Source organism: Lipotes vexillifer, unplaced genomic scaffold, assembly GCF_000442215.2.
Source record: "Lipotes vexillifer unplaced genomic scaffold, Lipotes_vexillifer_v1.1 scaffold489, whole genome shotgun sequence".
Taxonomy (NCBI): domain Eukaryota; kingdom Metazoa; phylum Chordata; class Mammalia; order Artiodactyla; family Lipotidae; genus Lipotes; species Lipotes vexillifer.
The window spans coordinates 1,099,588-1,114,855 of record NW_006790533.1 but is presented as its reverse complement, the minus strand read 5'-3'; the positions used below and the strand labels follow the sequence as shown (position 1 = coordinate 1,114,855).

General features: G+C 34.4%; 1 protein-coding gene across 1 annotated transcript in view; it reads right to left on the bottom strand.

The window, feature by feature from the left end:
- Window positions 1–15,268, bottom strand: part of DGKB (diacylglycerol kinase beta) — a 254,154-nt gene that overhangs the window by 20,936 nt on the left and 217,950 nt on the right. The window contains exons 15-16 of the mRNA XM_007463785.1: window positions 13,557–13,630; window positions 10,210–10,284 (exon numbers count right to left, since the gene is read on the bottom strand). Of these exons, the coding sequence (XP_007463847.1) occupies window positions 10,210–10,284; window positions 13,557–13,630 (149 nt within the window). The remainder of the gene's footprint in view (window positions 1–10,209; window positions 10,285–13,556; window positions 13,631–15,268) is intronic.

The following is a 15,268-nucleotide window of genomic DNA, read 5'->3' as shown; positions in this document are numbered from 1 at the left end:
GCAGGAATGTGCAAATTAGCTGTCAAACCCCTCAAGTTTATTATAATGTATCCATTAATAATAATACTTAAGCTAAAATTACAAAATTCTTATGCTAATACTAAATTGAGTTGGATGCTGGGACACCAGGAATAAACCAGAAGAGTCCTGGGTAAACTTAATTATTATGGTCACAGTAGTTTTAAGACCCTATGTGATTTGGCCCGTCAGTGCTATTCTAATATGCTATCTCTATCCATTCCGCTCCAGCCACGCTGGCCTTCCTGCTAATGTTCCCCAATTGTGTCAAATATTCTCCCATCATGGTGCTTTTCGTCTTGCTCCTCCCTCTGCTTTAAATGTGATTCTATGTGATGACCAAATGGCTTGCTTCCTCATCTCCTTCATGTCTATACTCAGTGAGTCTTTCCCTGCTCAGCCTATTTAAAATAACCATCACAGAACACTCACTACCAATGTACATTCTGTTTACCTTCCCTGCTGACATGTGTATATTTTATTAGTTAAATGTGTGCCTTCCTCCACTAAGACCATGAGGGCAGGAAGTGATGTTTCTTTTGTTCATAGTGAACTGGCAATGCTAAGACTTTTTCCTGACACCTGGTAGCCATTGAATTAATACATGCTGAATCAACTTATATTACTAATACTATTATATATATATATCGATTTCTGTTGTTATTGTTAAACTACCATTTCACTTTTACTTAGTTGTTGAATCATTATTCTGTTTGAGTGTGGACTACATTCAATAGTCCATTGTTATTATTTCTAATTAAATTGTAGGAGCACATTACTACATTATCATTAATAAAGGATTCTGAGATAATCATCTGCTATGAGTTTTCTTATTTTCACTCATTAGTAAGATACTGTTATTTGATTCCCTGGAGCTGACAGTAAAGTTGTGCCAGGGAGCTTGCTGGACAGGCTTAGATAATAATAGCAAACTGAGGATAGTCAAATAAAATAGTTTATGATACTTATTAGAAACTTGACTTTTGTAGAATAAAATAAGAAACAGGTAGAAGGATATACACAAATGCATTGGTTATTTACAACAGCCAACTTAGGAGAAAATATTCTTCTAGAGTGTTCAAGGAATTTGGATAAAAAATCACCTCTAAACAATACCACATGGATCTATAGTCTGTTACTGAGCTGTTCTTTCCTCTGTGAAATGAGTAACAAAAGTTCAGAGTTTCAACATCTTTAAAGTAATAAGCGATTTGTTGATGTTTGTGGAAAGTGACTATAGACTTGTAATGCCCAAAATTCTTTCAGGAGGCTAGAAGTTATAGGACTTTTAACTGTAGAAGCATGTTACATTTTGTTACTTGTATTTAACATGTTGATCTTTAATACAGATGCATATATCGCTTCTCAAACTCAGTCACTCCATTGATCAAGGCAGAGACAAAATTATGCCCACACATTTAATTGGGGGGGGATTGCAAAATAATCTGCATCATATTTTATGATTAATCGTTAGGACTGAAAGGGTCAATTGAGTGCTTTGTTTTTACATTAGCAAAGCAATGATTTTTTTTTCCTGGAAATTTGCAATAGAGCTGGATTGAATTTTGATGAACATTTTCTTAGCATTTTGAGGATTTTGTTCAGCTCTCTGACACAAAAAGATTTCATAACAAGAGACATATGTAATATGTCATAGTTCTGATTCAAGAGGGTTTTTATTTAAGTAAAATATGGTAGAAACTTTGTTATATAAAATGATATTTTAAATTAAGAAAGTAATGAAATCTGTGGAATGTGTTATGTGTTTTCTAAATTACAAATTTATTTTAACAGGAGAATGTATTCCAAGGCTTTACTATGGAAATATGTGTGATACTTGGAATATGTGAATCTGTATGTTGACTGTTAAATTTTATTTTTTAAATTATATATGTTTTACATTTAGTTCAGGTAGATGAAACCAAAGATGTTTTTAAAGCACCTATTTCACAAAGAATTCATTGTTGTGATTGTTCACTATGCTGAACAATCTGGAAAATAAGTTACATAATTTAAAAATATTTATCTTATATATTTTTTCAATTCAATAAATACTTGTTATTTTTTACTTAAATATTTTAGGGATGATATGGGAAAAAGCCATCTGTACTTTCATGAAGCTGATAGTCAGAAGGGAACAACCAACATCACGAGTATACAAAAAACTTGATATTAACTTTTCATAAGTCACATTAGCATATGCAGTTGGTATAACAGCTAAAGATGTGCATATTTATTTTAATGTTGTGAAGGAAAAAAAAAATCTCATTCTGTGAAGACCAGTGAGCGATATATATTTTATTTCATTTTTGTAACTAATTTATACCTCAAAACCATTCATTCAATTATATCATAATATGCTTCATCAGGAAGAAACAACTTACATGATACAGACTCTAGTTTCAGATATCTTTAAATAGCCATTATCAGAGTGAGAGAATTTATGTAAAGAGATACAATAAAGACAAACAAATATACATCTATTTCTATCTTGAAAACAAAGATAAAAAGGGAAGTGACCAGAGAGTTTTGGTATTTACTAGATAACTTACACTAGGGATTAGCAGAGTTTCGATACATCAAGAAAAGCATCTAAACAAAATGTTAGGAAAGAAGAATAAAGATAGGACAAGAGAAGAGAGGCATACAAAAAGATCTAAAAATTTGGTATGGTAAAGAGGAACAATGGGGAAAAAAAGGAAATTAAAAGAATGAATAACTGCAGGCTCAGAGTGGCAGATAAAATATTTATTTTTTAAAACGTGTATCTATAGTAGCATTGGAAAAGTAATAAACCAGGAATAGAAATGAAATTAAATCACAAATTAGAGTAGTAAAGAGACCTTACAGAATAGAACAACTTAGAAAGCAATACATTGAAAGGGAACTGCTGCAAAAGGCACCCTCTGCCCCCATGGCTGACCCAGGATCAGGGATGGCACAGCTAGAAACAGGGATGGGAAGAGTTATGACACGTGAGGTCAGCTATGGGATTAAGTGAAGGATTACAGCATAGCCTGGCCAGGGTCCCATTTCAGAGGAGCTACCTGGGGGCTTTGCCTCCTGAATAACAACTGAGGAACAGCTCTCTAACAGAAGTGCACGTCTACCACTGGGCATGCAGCCTGGGCACTGGCATCAGATATAAAACAGGGCATTCTCATAGTTATCGAGGTGAAAGTAGAAGCTCAATACAATTCTATTCAAACTCATACTTTAAAAACTCGAGACAAGAACAATTCATTGAAGAGAGTAAATGTCATTAAATTTTGAGAGAATAATTAGGGAGTTACATTATATAAAACAGTCTCCAGTGAGAATCAGCAAATAGATCCAGGAAGCAAAGGAAAGGGCAGCAACAGTCTAACATATATATTATTTCACCATATATAAAGTACGTCACATCTGGTGAAACAGTGGACAAGTGAACAGCTTTCGCTGGGACAGCTAGATTTCAATCTGAAGGAAAAAAATGTTCCCTGCCTACCTCATCCTAGTCTGTCAACCCATCTCTAAGAAAAATGTAATCTTTAAAAAGGTTAGAAATTGAAAACAAAATGAAAAATTAATAAGAGATACAAAAATATTTCAGTAATTTTGGCTTGAGGAAAGGTTTTTCTAAAATATAAGGGTGAGAAATCATTCAGTGTAGAATTAGCAATGAAAATTTTATATATTTATATGGACAAGAAAAAGAACAAAATATACAAACTGAAAGCACACAGAACAAATGAGAAGAAAACACTTGCAACATACATAAAATGATGACAATATTTATACAATAAGATTTTAAAATGAACACAAAAAAGACAAATTAAAAGGAAAATAGGCAAATAAAAGAGCATACGTGTAAAACCAGTAGCTAGTGGGAAGCAGCCGCATAGCACAGGGAGATCAGCTCAGTGCTTTGTGACCACCTAGAGGGGTGGGATAGGGAGGGTGGGTGGGAGGGAGATGCAAGAGGGAAGAGATATGGGAACACATGTATATGTATAACTGATTCACTTTGTTATAAAGCAGAAACTAACACACCATTGTAAAGCAATTATACTCCAGTAAAGATGTTAAAAAAAAGTAAAAAGACCATACGCTTTATATAAGAAATCAAAAGTTTAGTATATATAAGTATATATATATAAGACAAAATATATATAGTATATATATAGTATATATATACTATATATAAGACAAAATGCTTGTTTGGAGCACCTGTTGGTTTTGTCTTATTTGACTGTGGGGAAACATGCTGCTGAATACAGTTTTGGTACGTCTATCAAACAAGGAAACCAACTGCATTGACCCAAACAATGCGGTAGGCACGTGGCCAAACCTAGGCCTATGCGACACTTCTAAATTTGAAAAATGTGAAACACAAAGATCACGATAGGTTGCTGGTGCAAAAACCTAATGCTTGTCTAAGAATTTATAGTAATTATTATAAATTCAATGGGGAAGTTACTCTAATTGTAGCATATCAATATGGCCTATTATATAGTAATTAATCTACTAAATCAGTGGTTTTCCATGCTGTCTCCACATAATCAGCTGGGAAGCTTTTAAGAAATTGAAGTGCCTAGGCCCACCACTCAGATATTCTGAATCTGGCTATACTCCCAACACCTCCCTCAACCCATACCTATGCCCTCATAGGGAGTTCTCCATTCTCACAGTTTAAGGATAAAAAAACAGATTTACCAGTGCCTCTCCATGATACATCAGAAGTAGCTGGCGGTAGGCTGCTATGGCAGTACAAAAAAACTGGGAATAATTTGAAGACAGAAATTTGCCATTTCTGGCAAATGGTCAAATGGCCAGATACTGCCATTTGACCTCTGGGCAGTATCTCAAACAATAAAATGTCCTGTTTACCTTTTCTGGACAGAGATGTTTAGAGTTTAGGAAACATACCAATTCAATAGTACTGACTAACAAATATTTCTTACACTATTAAGGACTCGGAAAGGATAAGAATGGAGAATTAGTGATGGAAGCAAAATTTATATAAGTGAATTTCTCAGAATGGACCCATAATTGGGAGTATAACTGCTCCAAAGAAATGCCAGTTAGCAAGTTTTCTTAGTCACTCCCAGTGAGTGTTCAAAACACTCATGTTCATGTTGGTAGGGTTGGAAGCTTTGGAAGGGATAAACAACATGAATTTATCTTCAACAAGAAGAGTAGGTACTGACTCTGGAGCACTCAACTGTCATCAAATGAACCAATTAGTGAATTCCAATATGTTACTATACCTCAAGGGAACCTAAGCCAGCTACTTAAGGGTAGCCTAAAATCCCTGGACCCTTTCCATAATGCCACTGCAGCCATTTGTCCTCACTAACTAAACATTTGTTCTAGCAATTGGATTTACTTTTCTTTCCCATTATGCCTGTGTCAATGGTCATAGCAAATGACTTACTGAATGCCTTAATCACTATCATAGTGTCTCACATATTGCTGTCTCCTTTCAAGGAATACCATTCACAGAGAAGGAAGAAAGACAGTGGGCTGATGCCCCTGTGACATAAAGGCCTTCTTATATGTTTTATCAAGGAGAAACAGTTGTCCATAGAACACTGAAATAACCTACTAAAGACTCAATCACTGAATCAGTGGGAGCACTTAAATGGTGTATATGATCAAACAGCTGTATCATGTGCTCTGAACTATACGATGCTGCTTTACCCAATTCAGAAAACATGGTTCTGGAACCTAAATGTAAAGCTTGGTGATGAAACTTAAAATTACACTTAATACTCACTGTGAATCTTAAATTTATGTGTCAAATTGGCTGGGCCACGGATGCCCAGAAAGTTGATCAAGCATTATTTTGAGTGTTTCTGCGAAGGTATTTTTAGATGAGATTTAACATTTAAATCAGTAGACTTCATAAAGCAGACTGCCGTCGCTAATGGGTGACCCCCATCTAATCAGCTGAAGGCCTGATAGAACAAAAGGCAGACCCTAACCCAAGAAAGAGAAAATTCTCCAGCCTGATCACCTTTGAACTGGGATGTTGATTCTTCCTAGCTCTACAGCAGCTTGCCAGCCTTTGGACTCAAACTGACAGATTTGGATTTGTCAGCCTCAGTTAGCATGTAAGCCAATTCCTTATAATAAATTTCTCTCTATACATATGTACTATTGATCTGTTTTACTAAAGAACACTGACTAATACATTCACTTTCAAATATTTTGCTTCACATTCCCTTGGTTTTGAACTCCTATGGTTGAGATGTTTTAACACCAAAGAGGAATGCTAGCATATGAGACAGTAAAATTTTCATTGAATTGAAGCTAACACTTGGGCATTTTGAGGCTCCTTGTACCACTAGACTAACAGGCAAAAAGACAGATAGGATGTTATCTGGTATAACTGACTCTGATTCCCAAGGAGAAATTAGGTTTGCTACTATATAATGGGAAAAGGGAGTACTAATAGGACCTCTACTCCGATCGTTGGTTTAGTTGTAAGGGTTAGGTTACATACAGTCACAAACAACCCAAAATCTTCGTGGCATAATCTTACAGAGGCTTCTTTATCATCCATTCTACAGGGACGTGGGGTAAGTGGGGCTGGGGGTAGGGGCTCTCTCGCGTGGTTTTCACTCTGGCATCCAAGCTAACCAACAGGCCAATATTGAATACTGCTGTGGTAGAGGAAAAGAAAGAGTGGAAAATTTACTTTCTGCTCACAGTTTATTGTAAGAGAAAGCCATATAGCCACTCTTAATTCCTAAGGTGAAAGGACTGAAATCAAGATCAAGTGCCTGGCAGAAGACCTGGAAATATTTGATAAACAGTACTAATACTGTCAGGTACTACCATGCCTGTCATTCAAGGCACACGAGAAACAAATTCAGCCCTATACAAGCAGTACTACCAAAATCTCAGACCTATCAGGTAAAAATATTTGAGTCACTACGCTGGGGAAACATTTCCAAAAAGCTGAGAAATGTTTTATGTTTCAGCTACAGTTTTCAATCAGTAGTAAAACCAGGACTATAGACTTTACATGTGTTTTATTCTTTGTATTATTAGGAATATAATTTAATGAAATTCATATTTAGAGTTAAATATGTAATTTTCTCATTACATTTCTGTATATTGAGACCAAATGGATGAAGGGAAAGGAGAAAATAGTCATCCCCAGAGATGTTTTAGAGAACCAGGACTTGAAGCTGGATATAGTAACAATATGAGACTTGGGGTTGCCTATATTTTAGGAGGATGTGTATTTTTGGCTACATATTTAGCTGTAGCAATATGTTGAATGGTATATTTTTTTCAATTTTTATGTTCAGAAAAGAAGAGATATTGGATAACTCAATGGTTGGACCGTGGTGAACACCTATTGTTTATTCCCACCGAGAATTCATCTTTCGTCCTCAGGTTATATAGCATCCGAGGAGACAAACAATTTAGATAATAGTCTTGACAGGACTGTTAGTCAAGATGCTCCATCCCAAAGTAGCCAAGGCTGTGGCATGGGAAACAAGAGAGGCTAATAAATATGCTTCCCCTGGGGATATAAATTTTGAATATAGAAGCAAGAATACCAGAAACAATTGGAATCAATTTCTCTTAGCAGTAACTCCTATGGACTCTGTCTTTTTAGTCATAATTTCCTCAAATTGCCCTGATTCCTATCTTTTCTGAAACATAGTTCTTCATTTTTCCATTAATTATGTAAGCTACTTCATAATTTTCCAGTAAACTCTATTTTGGATCATAAACCAGATTATATTTCTGTTGTTTATAGAAAAGTCAATCTAACTAATGCCATATTCAACTTTATAATTGACTAGCCATGCAAATAAAAATGATAAGGATATATTTTCACCTAGTATATTTAACAATAATAAAAATTACTGAAGATAGCCAATTTAAAGTAGGGCGTGGGAAATAAAACATTATATATTGCTGCTGGGATTATAATTTGATACAAACTTTTTGTATAGTAATTTGGCAGAACCTGAGAAGTAAAACTGAAAATATTTGAATATGCTTCTAAAAACAAATAAATTGATAGACATTAACTTAAATTATGCCAATTATTTAAAAGTGCAGGCAATATAAATATTTCCCAATAACAGAATAGTTAACAAAACTATGGAATACTGTGCAGCTCTTAAAAACATTTAAACTGATCAATATCTACTGAACTCAAACAATATCCACCATATGCTTTTGAGTAAAAGGAAGCAAGCTGCAGAACAATAAGAAAACTACAGTCTAAGTTATATTAAAAAATCCATTTATCTATGCAACACATATATGTGTGTGTCTATATATGAATACATTGTATATATATGAATACATTCTATACATACAGTAGTTTTTATATTTATATAAGTTCTTGGAGGATATGCACAAACAATTCACAATAATATCCTTGAGAGGTGGTAGTGCTTAAAGTGGGGCCCTTAACTTAATTTCTAAATAATATTCATTGTAGCGTGGAATTGTACAAGTACACTTATTACTTTTATTTTTCAGTATATTAAACTAGAGAAGATAATAGGATGGCTAACAGTTAAAGAGTAAAAGGAAACATGTAATAGATATTTAAAGTGGAGTAGGAAAAAAAATGAAATGAAATGAGAAAACAAGGCTAAAATCAAGGTTATTGCAATAAATTTACATAGAGCTACAAAGTGATTATATTATTGATTATTAATTAATAAATGATATAACAAATAACAGTCATCGAGGACATATTATGTGGTAAGCACATTTTTATATGCTTCATGGGTAACACCCAACTTAATTTTATAACTAGCCTATGAGGCAGGTACTATTCCTTCATTTCACAGAAAAGACCAAGACGACACAGGGTGGTTAAATGATAAGGTTTATAATTAGCAGAGTCGTTAGGTATTTAGTTTAACTATAAAATACAAGCAAATCCTGGATTTACTTGGTCTGGTGGACCTACAGAGGTCTTGGAGTAGCTAAACTTCTTAATGCAAAATTCCTTAATCCTGCAGATTAAGAGCTACTTCTTTGAAGTTCAGAGAATACTAAAGAACAAGAAAAAGAGGCACCCTGACTGAGCTTCTGTGTTAATATCAAGACTTTACTTTTCCTTGTCTTTAACTAGACTGGAACGTCCAGCATGTGGCTCTCTCCTAGCCAATAATCTGACCATGATCCTCTACCTGGTGGAGTCTGGAGTTTGACAAAAGCAGTGTTCTGAACTAAGTTCCTGTGGTGAGCCTGCCTTCTACAGCAAGGAGGTTCCACACTTCATGGCTCAGCATTTGGAAACTAGCCCTGGACAACAGGTAGCAGGCAATGGAAGAAAAAGATGAGTATAATTGTGGGAGCCTGTGCTAATTAATTGCATATTATTTACATTTATCTAACATGAGATACGATGGCATAAATTTTATTCTGAGCATTTAAAAGACAATTTTAACATTTGGTTTCTCATTTCTGAGAATAACCTAGAAGACTTATTTTAATCATACCAATTTTGTTTTTTTTCAAGAAGCTTATTTATAGAGCTTTTCTCTACTTCATCGGGTCTAATGTTTACTATCATGTTGATAGAGAGAAATCAGATCAGTGGAAGAAAATGACATTAGTTAACTAGGCCAAGTTAATGATGAATTATTTCAGGGCATACTTCTGATATCAAAAGTATATGGTATCTGTTGAAAAATAATTGTATTTCACTACATCTTGCCTATTTAATAAAGTATTTTATAAAAGAGTGATATGTATTAGAGTTTGTAAGTAGTAAGTGAAAAAATCATATTATGATTTCCATTCTTTGTTAACCAGAAGAATTAAAAATTTTTAAAAAAGGTTTTTTTATTCTGTAGTAGATCTATGTCCTATATTTAATAAACGGAAGGAGAGCAGCTCTTCTAACACATAGATGGTTTAGTAATTTAAGGACCCAGCTAATATATGTGTATGTCTGTGGTGTGATTATTCTTATTAACATTACTTCTAGCAGTATGAGAATTACTTCACAATATTTAGAAAGGAGGAAAATCTTATTGAAACAGGCCATTTTGAAAAACAGCACCTGCATTAGTTTCTCTTATGTAGTTGATATTCAACGTTGTTTTGTATACTAATCTGGCTGCTGTATTTGAATAAAATTACTTCTAGGTTTGTCTGGCTGCTTATTTAATTAATTAGTGTTAAATGAATTAATGGTAATAATATATAGAGGCTTACCCTGGCATTGGTCCATTTCCAGCAAGACTGTAAACTTGACGAGGATTTAGTAGATATTGGAATTTTCTGTAAATTCTATAAAGATGAAAATATGGAAGGAAAAAATAAAACTTAGCGATATTTTTATTCTAAATATGCACATGCATTTAGAACACTCTCTATCCTGCTTTTGAATATTATTTAGATAATAAAGAGTTCAAATTAATATTTTAAAATATCAGTATACAATTAGTTAAATATCTTCTCTTAATAGACCCTTGGGAAATTTACAGATTATTCGGCCCATCTAACAGAGATGAAAGTTACTTATCCCATATATAAAATGGGATTGGACACTGTATGCATGAAAGTAGACTGTGACTTCAGCTGCTTAATTATTTCACATGAACAATCATCTTGATGAGCTAGATCACAAAATTGCTAAACTATTTCTATAGGCACATATTAAATAATTCATTTTTTGCTGAAAGAACTCAATCTTTGCATAACAAATGCAACAGAAATGCTTCTAAGTACACACACATCCCATATCAGAATTCTGAGACAAAATATTAAAAGTGAAGGAATATATTTGGTTTTTAAAATTAGTTTTTATATATACCTGTGAAAAGATTACTATATATCTTAACATATTCATATTATGTGTACTGAAACTCTCCAAATATCTACTTATATCCTCCCACGTCCTTGTGCAATACCCTCACATTCTAGATCTTGAATAATGATATCACCTAGCATCTCAAGAATGATCTTAGAGTCATTCTCAGTACCTGCTTTTCCCCAGCACCTAAAATCGAGGACAATCCTGTACCTTCTAACTGAGTAATGTCTATCATACCTGGTTATTCTCACTGCCTTACAAGTTCTCTCACCAGCTTTGTAAAAGTCTTGCCTATTCAGCCTCCTTCTGTACTTCTATTTAAGTACAGTCACGTTGTTTCCATGATGAAAAGTTCCTGTCAGTGGCAAGTTACTTATTAAATATTTTATTATATTTAAAATAGTTTATGTCTCGTCTTTCTCCTCCTTCCTCTTAAACTTCAACCTCGCTGAATATCTCTTGGTTCCCTACCAAAACACCACACCCCCTTCCACACAGCTGTCTTTTTTCTTCCTTCACCTGGCAAACATCTACTTATATCAGAACCAGCTGAAAAGCTAGACTTCTGAGTCTTCAGAGACAATCATTTCTTCCTCTGAACTTCCATAGCACTTTTATTTTTATTTTTATTTTTTTTTTCTTTTTTATTTTTTTGCAGTACGCGGGCCTCTCACTGTTGTGGCCTCTCCCGTTGCGGAGCACAGGCTCCGGATGCGCAGGCTCAGCGGCCATGGCTCACGGGCCCAGCCGCTCCGCGGCATGTGGGATCTTCCCGGACCGGGGCACGAACCCGTGTTCCCTGCAGGGAACAGTCCGGCAGGCGGACTCTCAACCACTGCGCCACCAGGGAAGCCCAGCACTTTTATTTTAAACATTCCTAGCTTAGCTTTTGCCTTGGGGTTACTGTAGTAAATATGTTCACGTGTCTGCCTCCCTGTATGACCGTGTCTTCTGTCTCATCCCCAGTTCCTAGTAGAGACTGGATTCCCCTCAAGCATTGCTGTCTGACTGATGTGTGAACATTTTCACACCTGTTGACTAGTATGGGAAACTATGTGTAAATACATAATTGTTACCTTTTTCTGCTTATCTAATACATCGAAGAAGAAAATCTACATATTTTGAAAGGAAAACCCTGAATAGAATTCCATTATTTGTGAAAGATGCTTCTTATGCATTCAGGAGAATTTATGACTTCATTAATAATAGATCTCCTTTAAACATATTTATAATTCTTTTGACTTTGAATGGTCCCTGTTAGTGTATAAAGGACAAAGCATAAGTGGGTGTGCATATAGGAGCACTCAAATATCCTCCCTCTCCACCGTTAAATTTAATTTACTGATGACTTCAGTGTATCTATCTGTAGATATATATTTTTTAATTTAAAGAAAATTATTTTTATGTACTGGGAGAAGAGGGAGGCAGATATTCAATTAAGGGTCACTCTACATTATTAATGTTATCTTAATTTGAGGGGAATGTTTCCATTTGAAATATATATTTTTTCACTTGATACTTCATTTGTTTCTAATTTCCAACATGAATTTAAGTCTCATCTAATGCTTTGTGAGAGTTTACTTCTTTTTCAAGATACCCATAACATATACAACTAACAAACTGTGAGTAGGAAAGGAGAAAATAATTTTAGCATCATTATTCATTTATATACCTAAAAGTGAGGCAACTATTCTCTTTAATAAAGCATTGTAAATATTTTATATTATTAAGTCACTAGTTATTTAAAATAACTTGTCTTGTTTAGCAGAGTTAAAAGTATAACTATATGGTGATAAAAGGGAAAACTTTTTAAGCAGAAATAGTATTTTGTTGAATGGAAAATGACCATTCTTCATTTAATTGAAATGAAGCTGGAAAGTTAAATGGTAGGAAAGGAAATTACTTTTCAAAATTCCTTTATTCATGGAAACATTTCAATTTCATTATTTGGTGAAACCACAGTGTAAATCTCTATTTTTATTATCATAGCGTTTGTGTGAGTGCTTTTATCTGATTGCTCATTTTTTGGCTGGAATTAGTAAAGAGTTCTAGAAATTATTAAGAAAGGTACAACTGCATTTCTCTTTCTGACACTCCTTCTTAGAAGGACATAAGATTTACTCTTCAATGTGGTGATTTTCAGATTTTTATTAAATATTATGATTTAATCATTAATTTTACAAAAAGGAAAATTTTTTGATGTCCACATGAATACTGAGATACCTGATAATGCAGCTCATTATTATTCTGATTAAATATACTGTGCTTCTCCAGGATATATGGCATCATGTTCTCCAAATGAACATGCAGAAAATCATTATAATATATTTTGTCTAGAAGCTGGATATAAATTCTGTTTCTAACTACTGGGCAATCATTTACCTGAAGTCACCTTGTTGACCATTTAGAGAACCAATTTTCATTCAACAGTATTTATGGAGCCATGTTGTATGCAAAGCTCCTTGTTAATGGCTAGGGGTGATAGGCAGGGTAGAGAGAATTCAGACACCTGAGATATAATAATAAAAATATTTACAAAAGGCCATTATTATATTAAAATTTCAACTGTAAAAACAAGGAGAGATCATACCAATATACATTGTTATACAGAGATGATAGCAACACTTATTTCACATTAAAATTAGTGAACCATGAGGTATAATATTTTTAAATGTATACTATAAATTTAGTTTATCTTTTTACAGATATATAACATAGTAAATAAATGTGATTTTTAAAAACATACCGTTCTCCTTGCTTCCCACCACTTTTGGGGTTCACAAAAACTAAAAGTGGATGAGTACCAGGAACAGGAGTGATCTAGAAGAAAAGTTGAATATGTGGACAAATGATTTATATTATATATAAAGAGAATGCCCCGTTATTTCTAAGTCGTGAAATGCCAATAAAAGAACATGGTTCTTTTGTTCTGTAATGTGGAGAGATAGAGGATAGATAGATAACAGATAGATCTAATTAGCAACATAATTAAATCCTGTGCTTTGACTCCATATATATCAAAATAAATATCCACTCCACTAAGAGGTGATTTTTCTAGCTAGGAATAGGGCAGAGGGGAAGGCATCTATGAAAAGGGAATAACCTCTCAATAGCTATGAAATGAAAACAATAGATACAATTCGTGGGATCGTGAGTAAACCATCCAGAATAGAGCAGATTATGGTGGTAAAAAAGATTAGAAAAGAAAGGTATCAAAGTATAAGTGAGCCTTACTCTTAGAGACAATCCCTACTTTAGAGCTTTATAGCACATTTGCAATCCATCTTCCCAACCACTTGTGAACTAGAATCTAAAAGACAGCCCTCAGAATGGGAGAAAATATTTGCAAATGAATCAACTGACAAAGGATTAATCTCTAAAATTTACAGGCAGCTCATGCAGCTCAATAACAAAAAAATAAACAACCCAATCCAAAAATGGGCAGAAGACCTAAATAGACATTTCTCCAAAGAAGATATACAGACTGCCAACAAACACATGAAAGAATGCTCAACATCATTAATCATTAGAGAAATGCAAATCAAAACTACAATGAGATATCATCTCACACCAGTCAGAATGGCCATCATCAAAAAATCTAGAAACAATAAATGCTGGAGAGGGTGTGGAGAAAAGGGAACACTCTTGCACTGCTGGTGGGAATGTGAATTGGTTCAGCCACTATGGAGAACAGTATGGAGGTTCCTTAAAAAACTACAAATAGAACTACCATATGACCCAGCAATCCCACTACTAGGTATATACCCTGAGGAAACCAGAATTCAGAAAGAGTCATGTACCAAAATGTTCATTGCAGCTCTATTTACAATAGCCCGGAGATGGAAACAACCTAAGTGCCCGCCGTCGGATGAATGGATAAAGAAGATGTGGCACATATATACAATGGAATATTACTCAGCCATAAAAAGAAACGAAATTGAGCTATTTGTAATGAGGTGGATAGATCTAGAGTCTGTCATACAGAGTGAAGTAAGTCAGAAAGAGAAGGACAAATACCGTATGCTAACACATATATATGGAATTTAAGAAAAAAAAAATGTTATGAAGAACCTAGGGGTAAAACAGGAATAAAGACAGAGACCTACTGGAGAACAGACTTGAGGATATGGGGAGGGGGAAGGGTGAGGTGTGTTAGGGCGAGAGAGAGACATGGACATATATATACTAACAAACGTAAGGTAGATAGCCAGTGGGAAGCAGCCGCATGGCACAGGGAAACCGGCTCGGTTCTTTGTGGCTGTCTGGAGGGGTGGGATAGGGAGGGTGGGAGGGAGGGAGACAAAGAGGGAAGAGATATGGGAACATATATATATGTATAACTGACTCACTCTGTTATAAAGCAGAAACTAACACACACTTGTAAAGCAATTATACGCCAAAAAAGATGTTAAAAAATAAACAACAGCACATAAAAATAAATAAATAAAATAAAAAAAA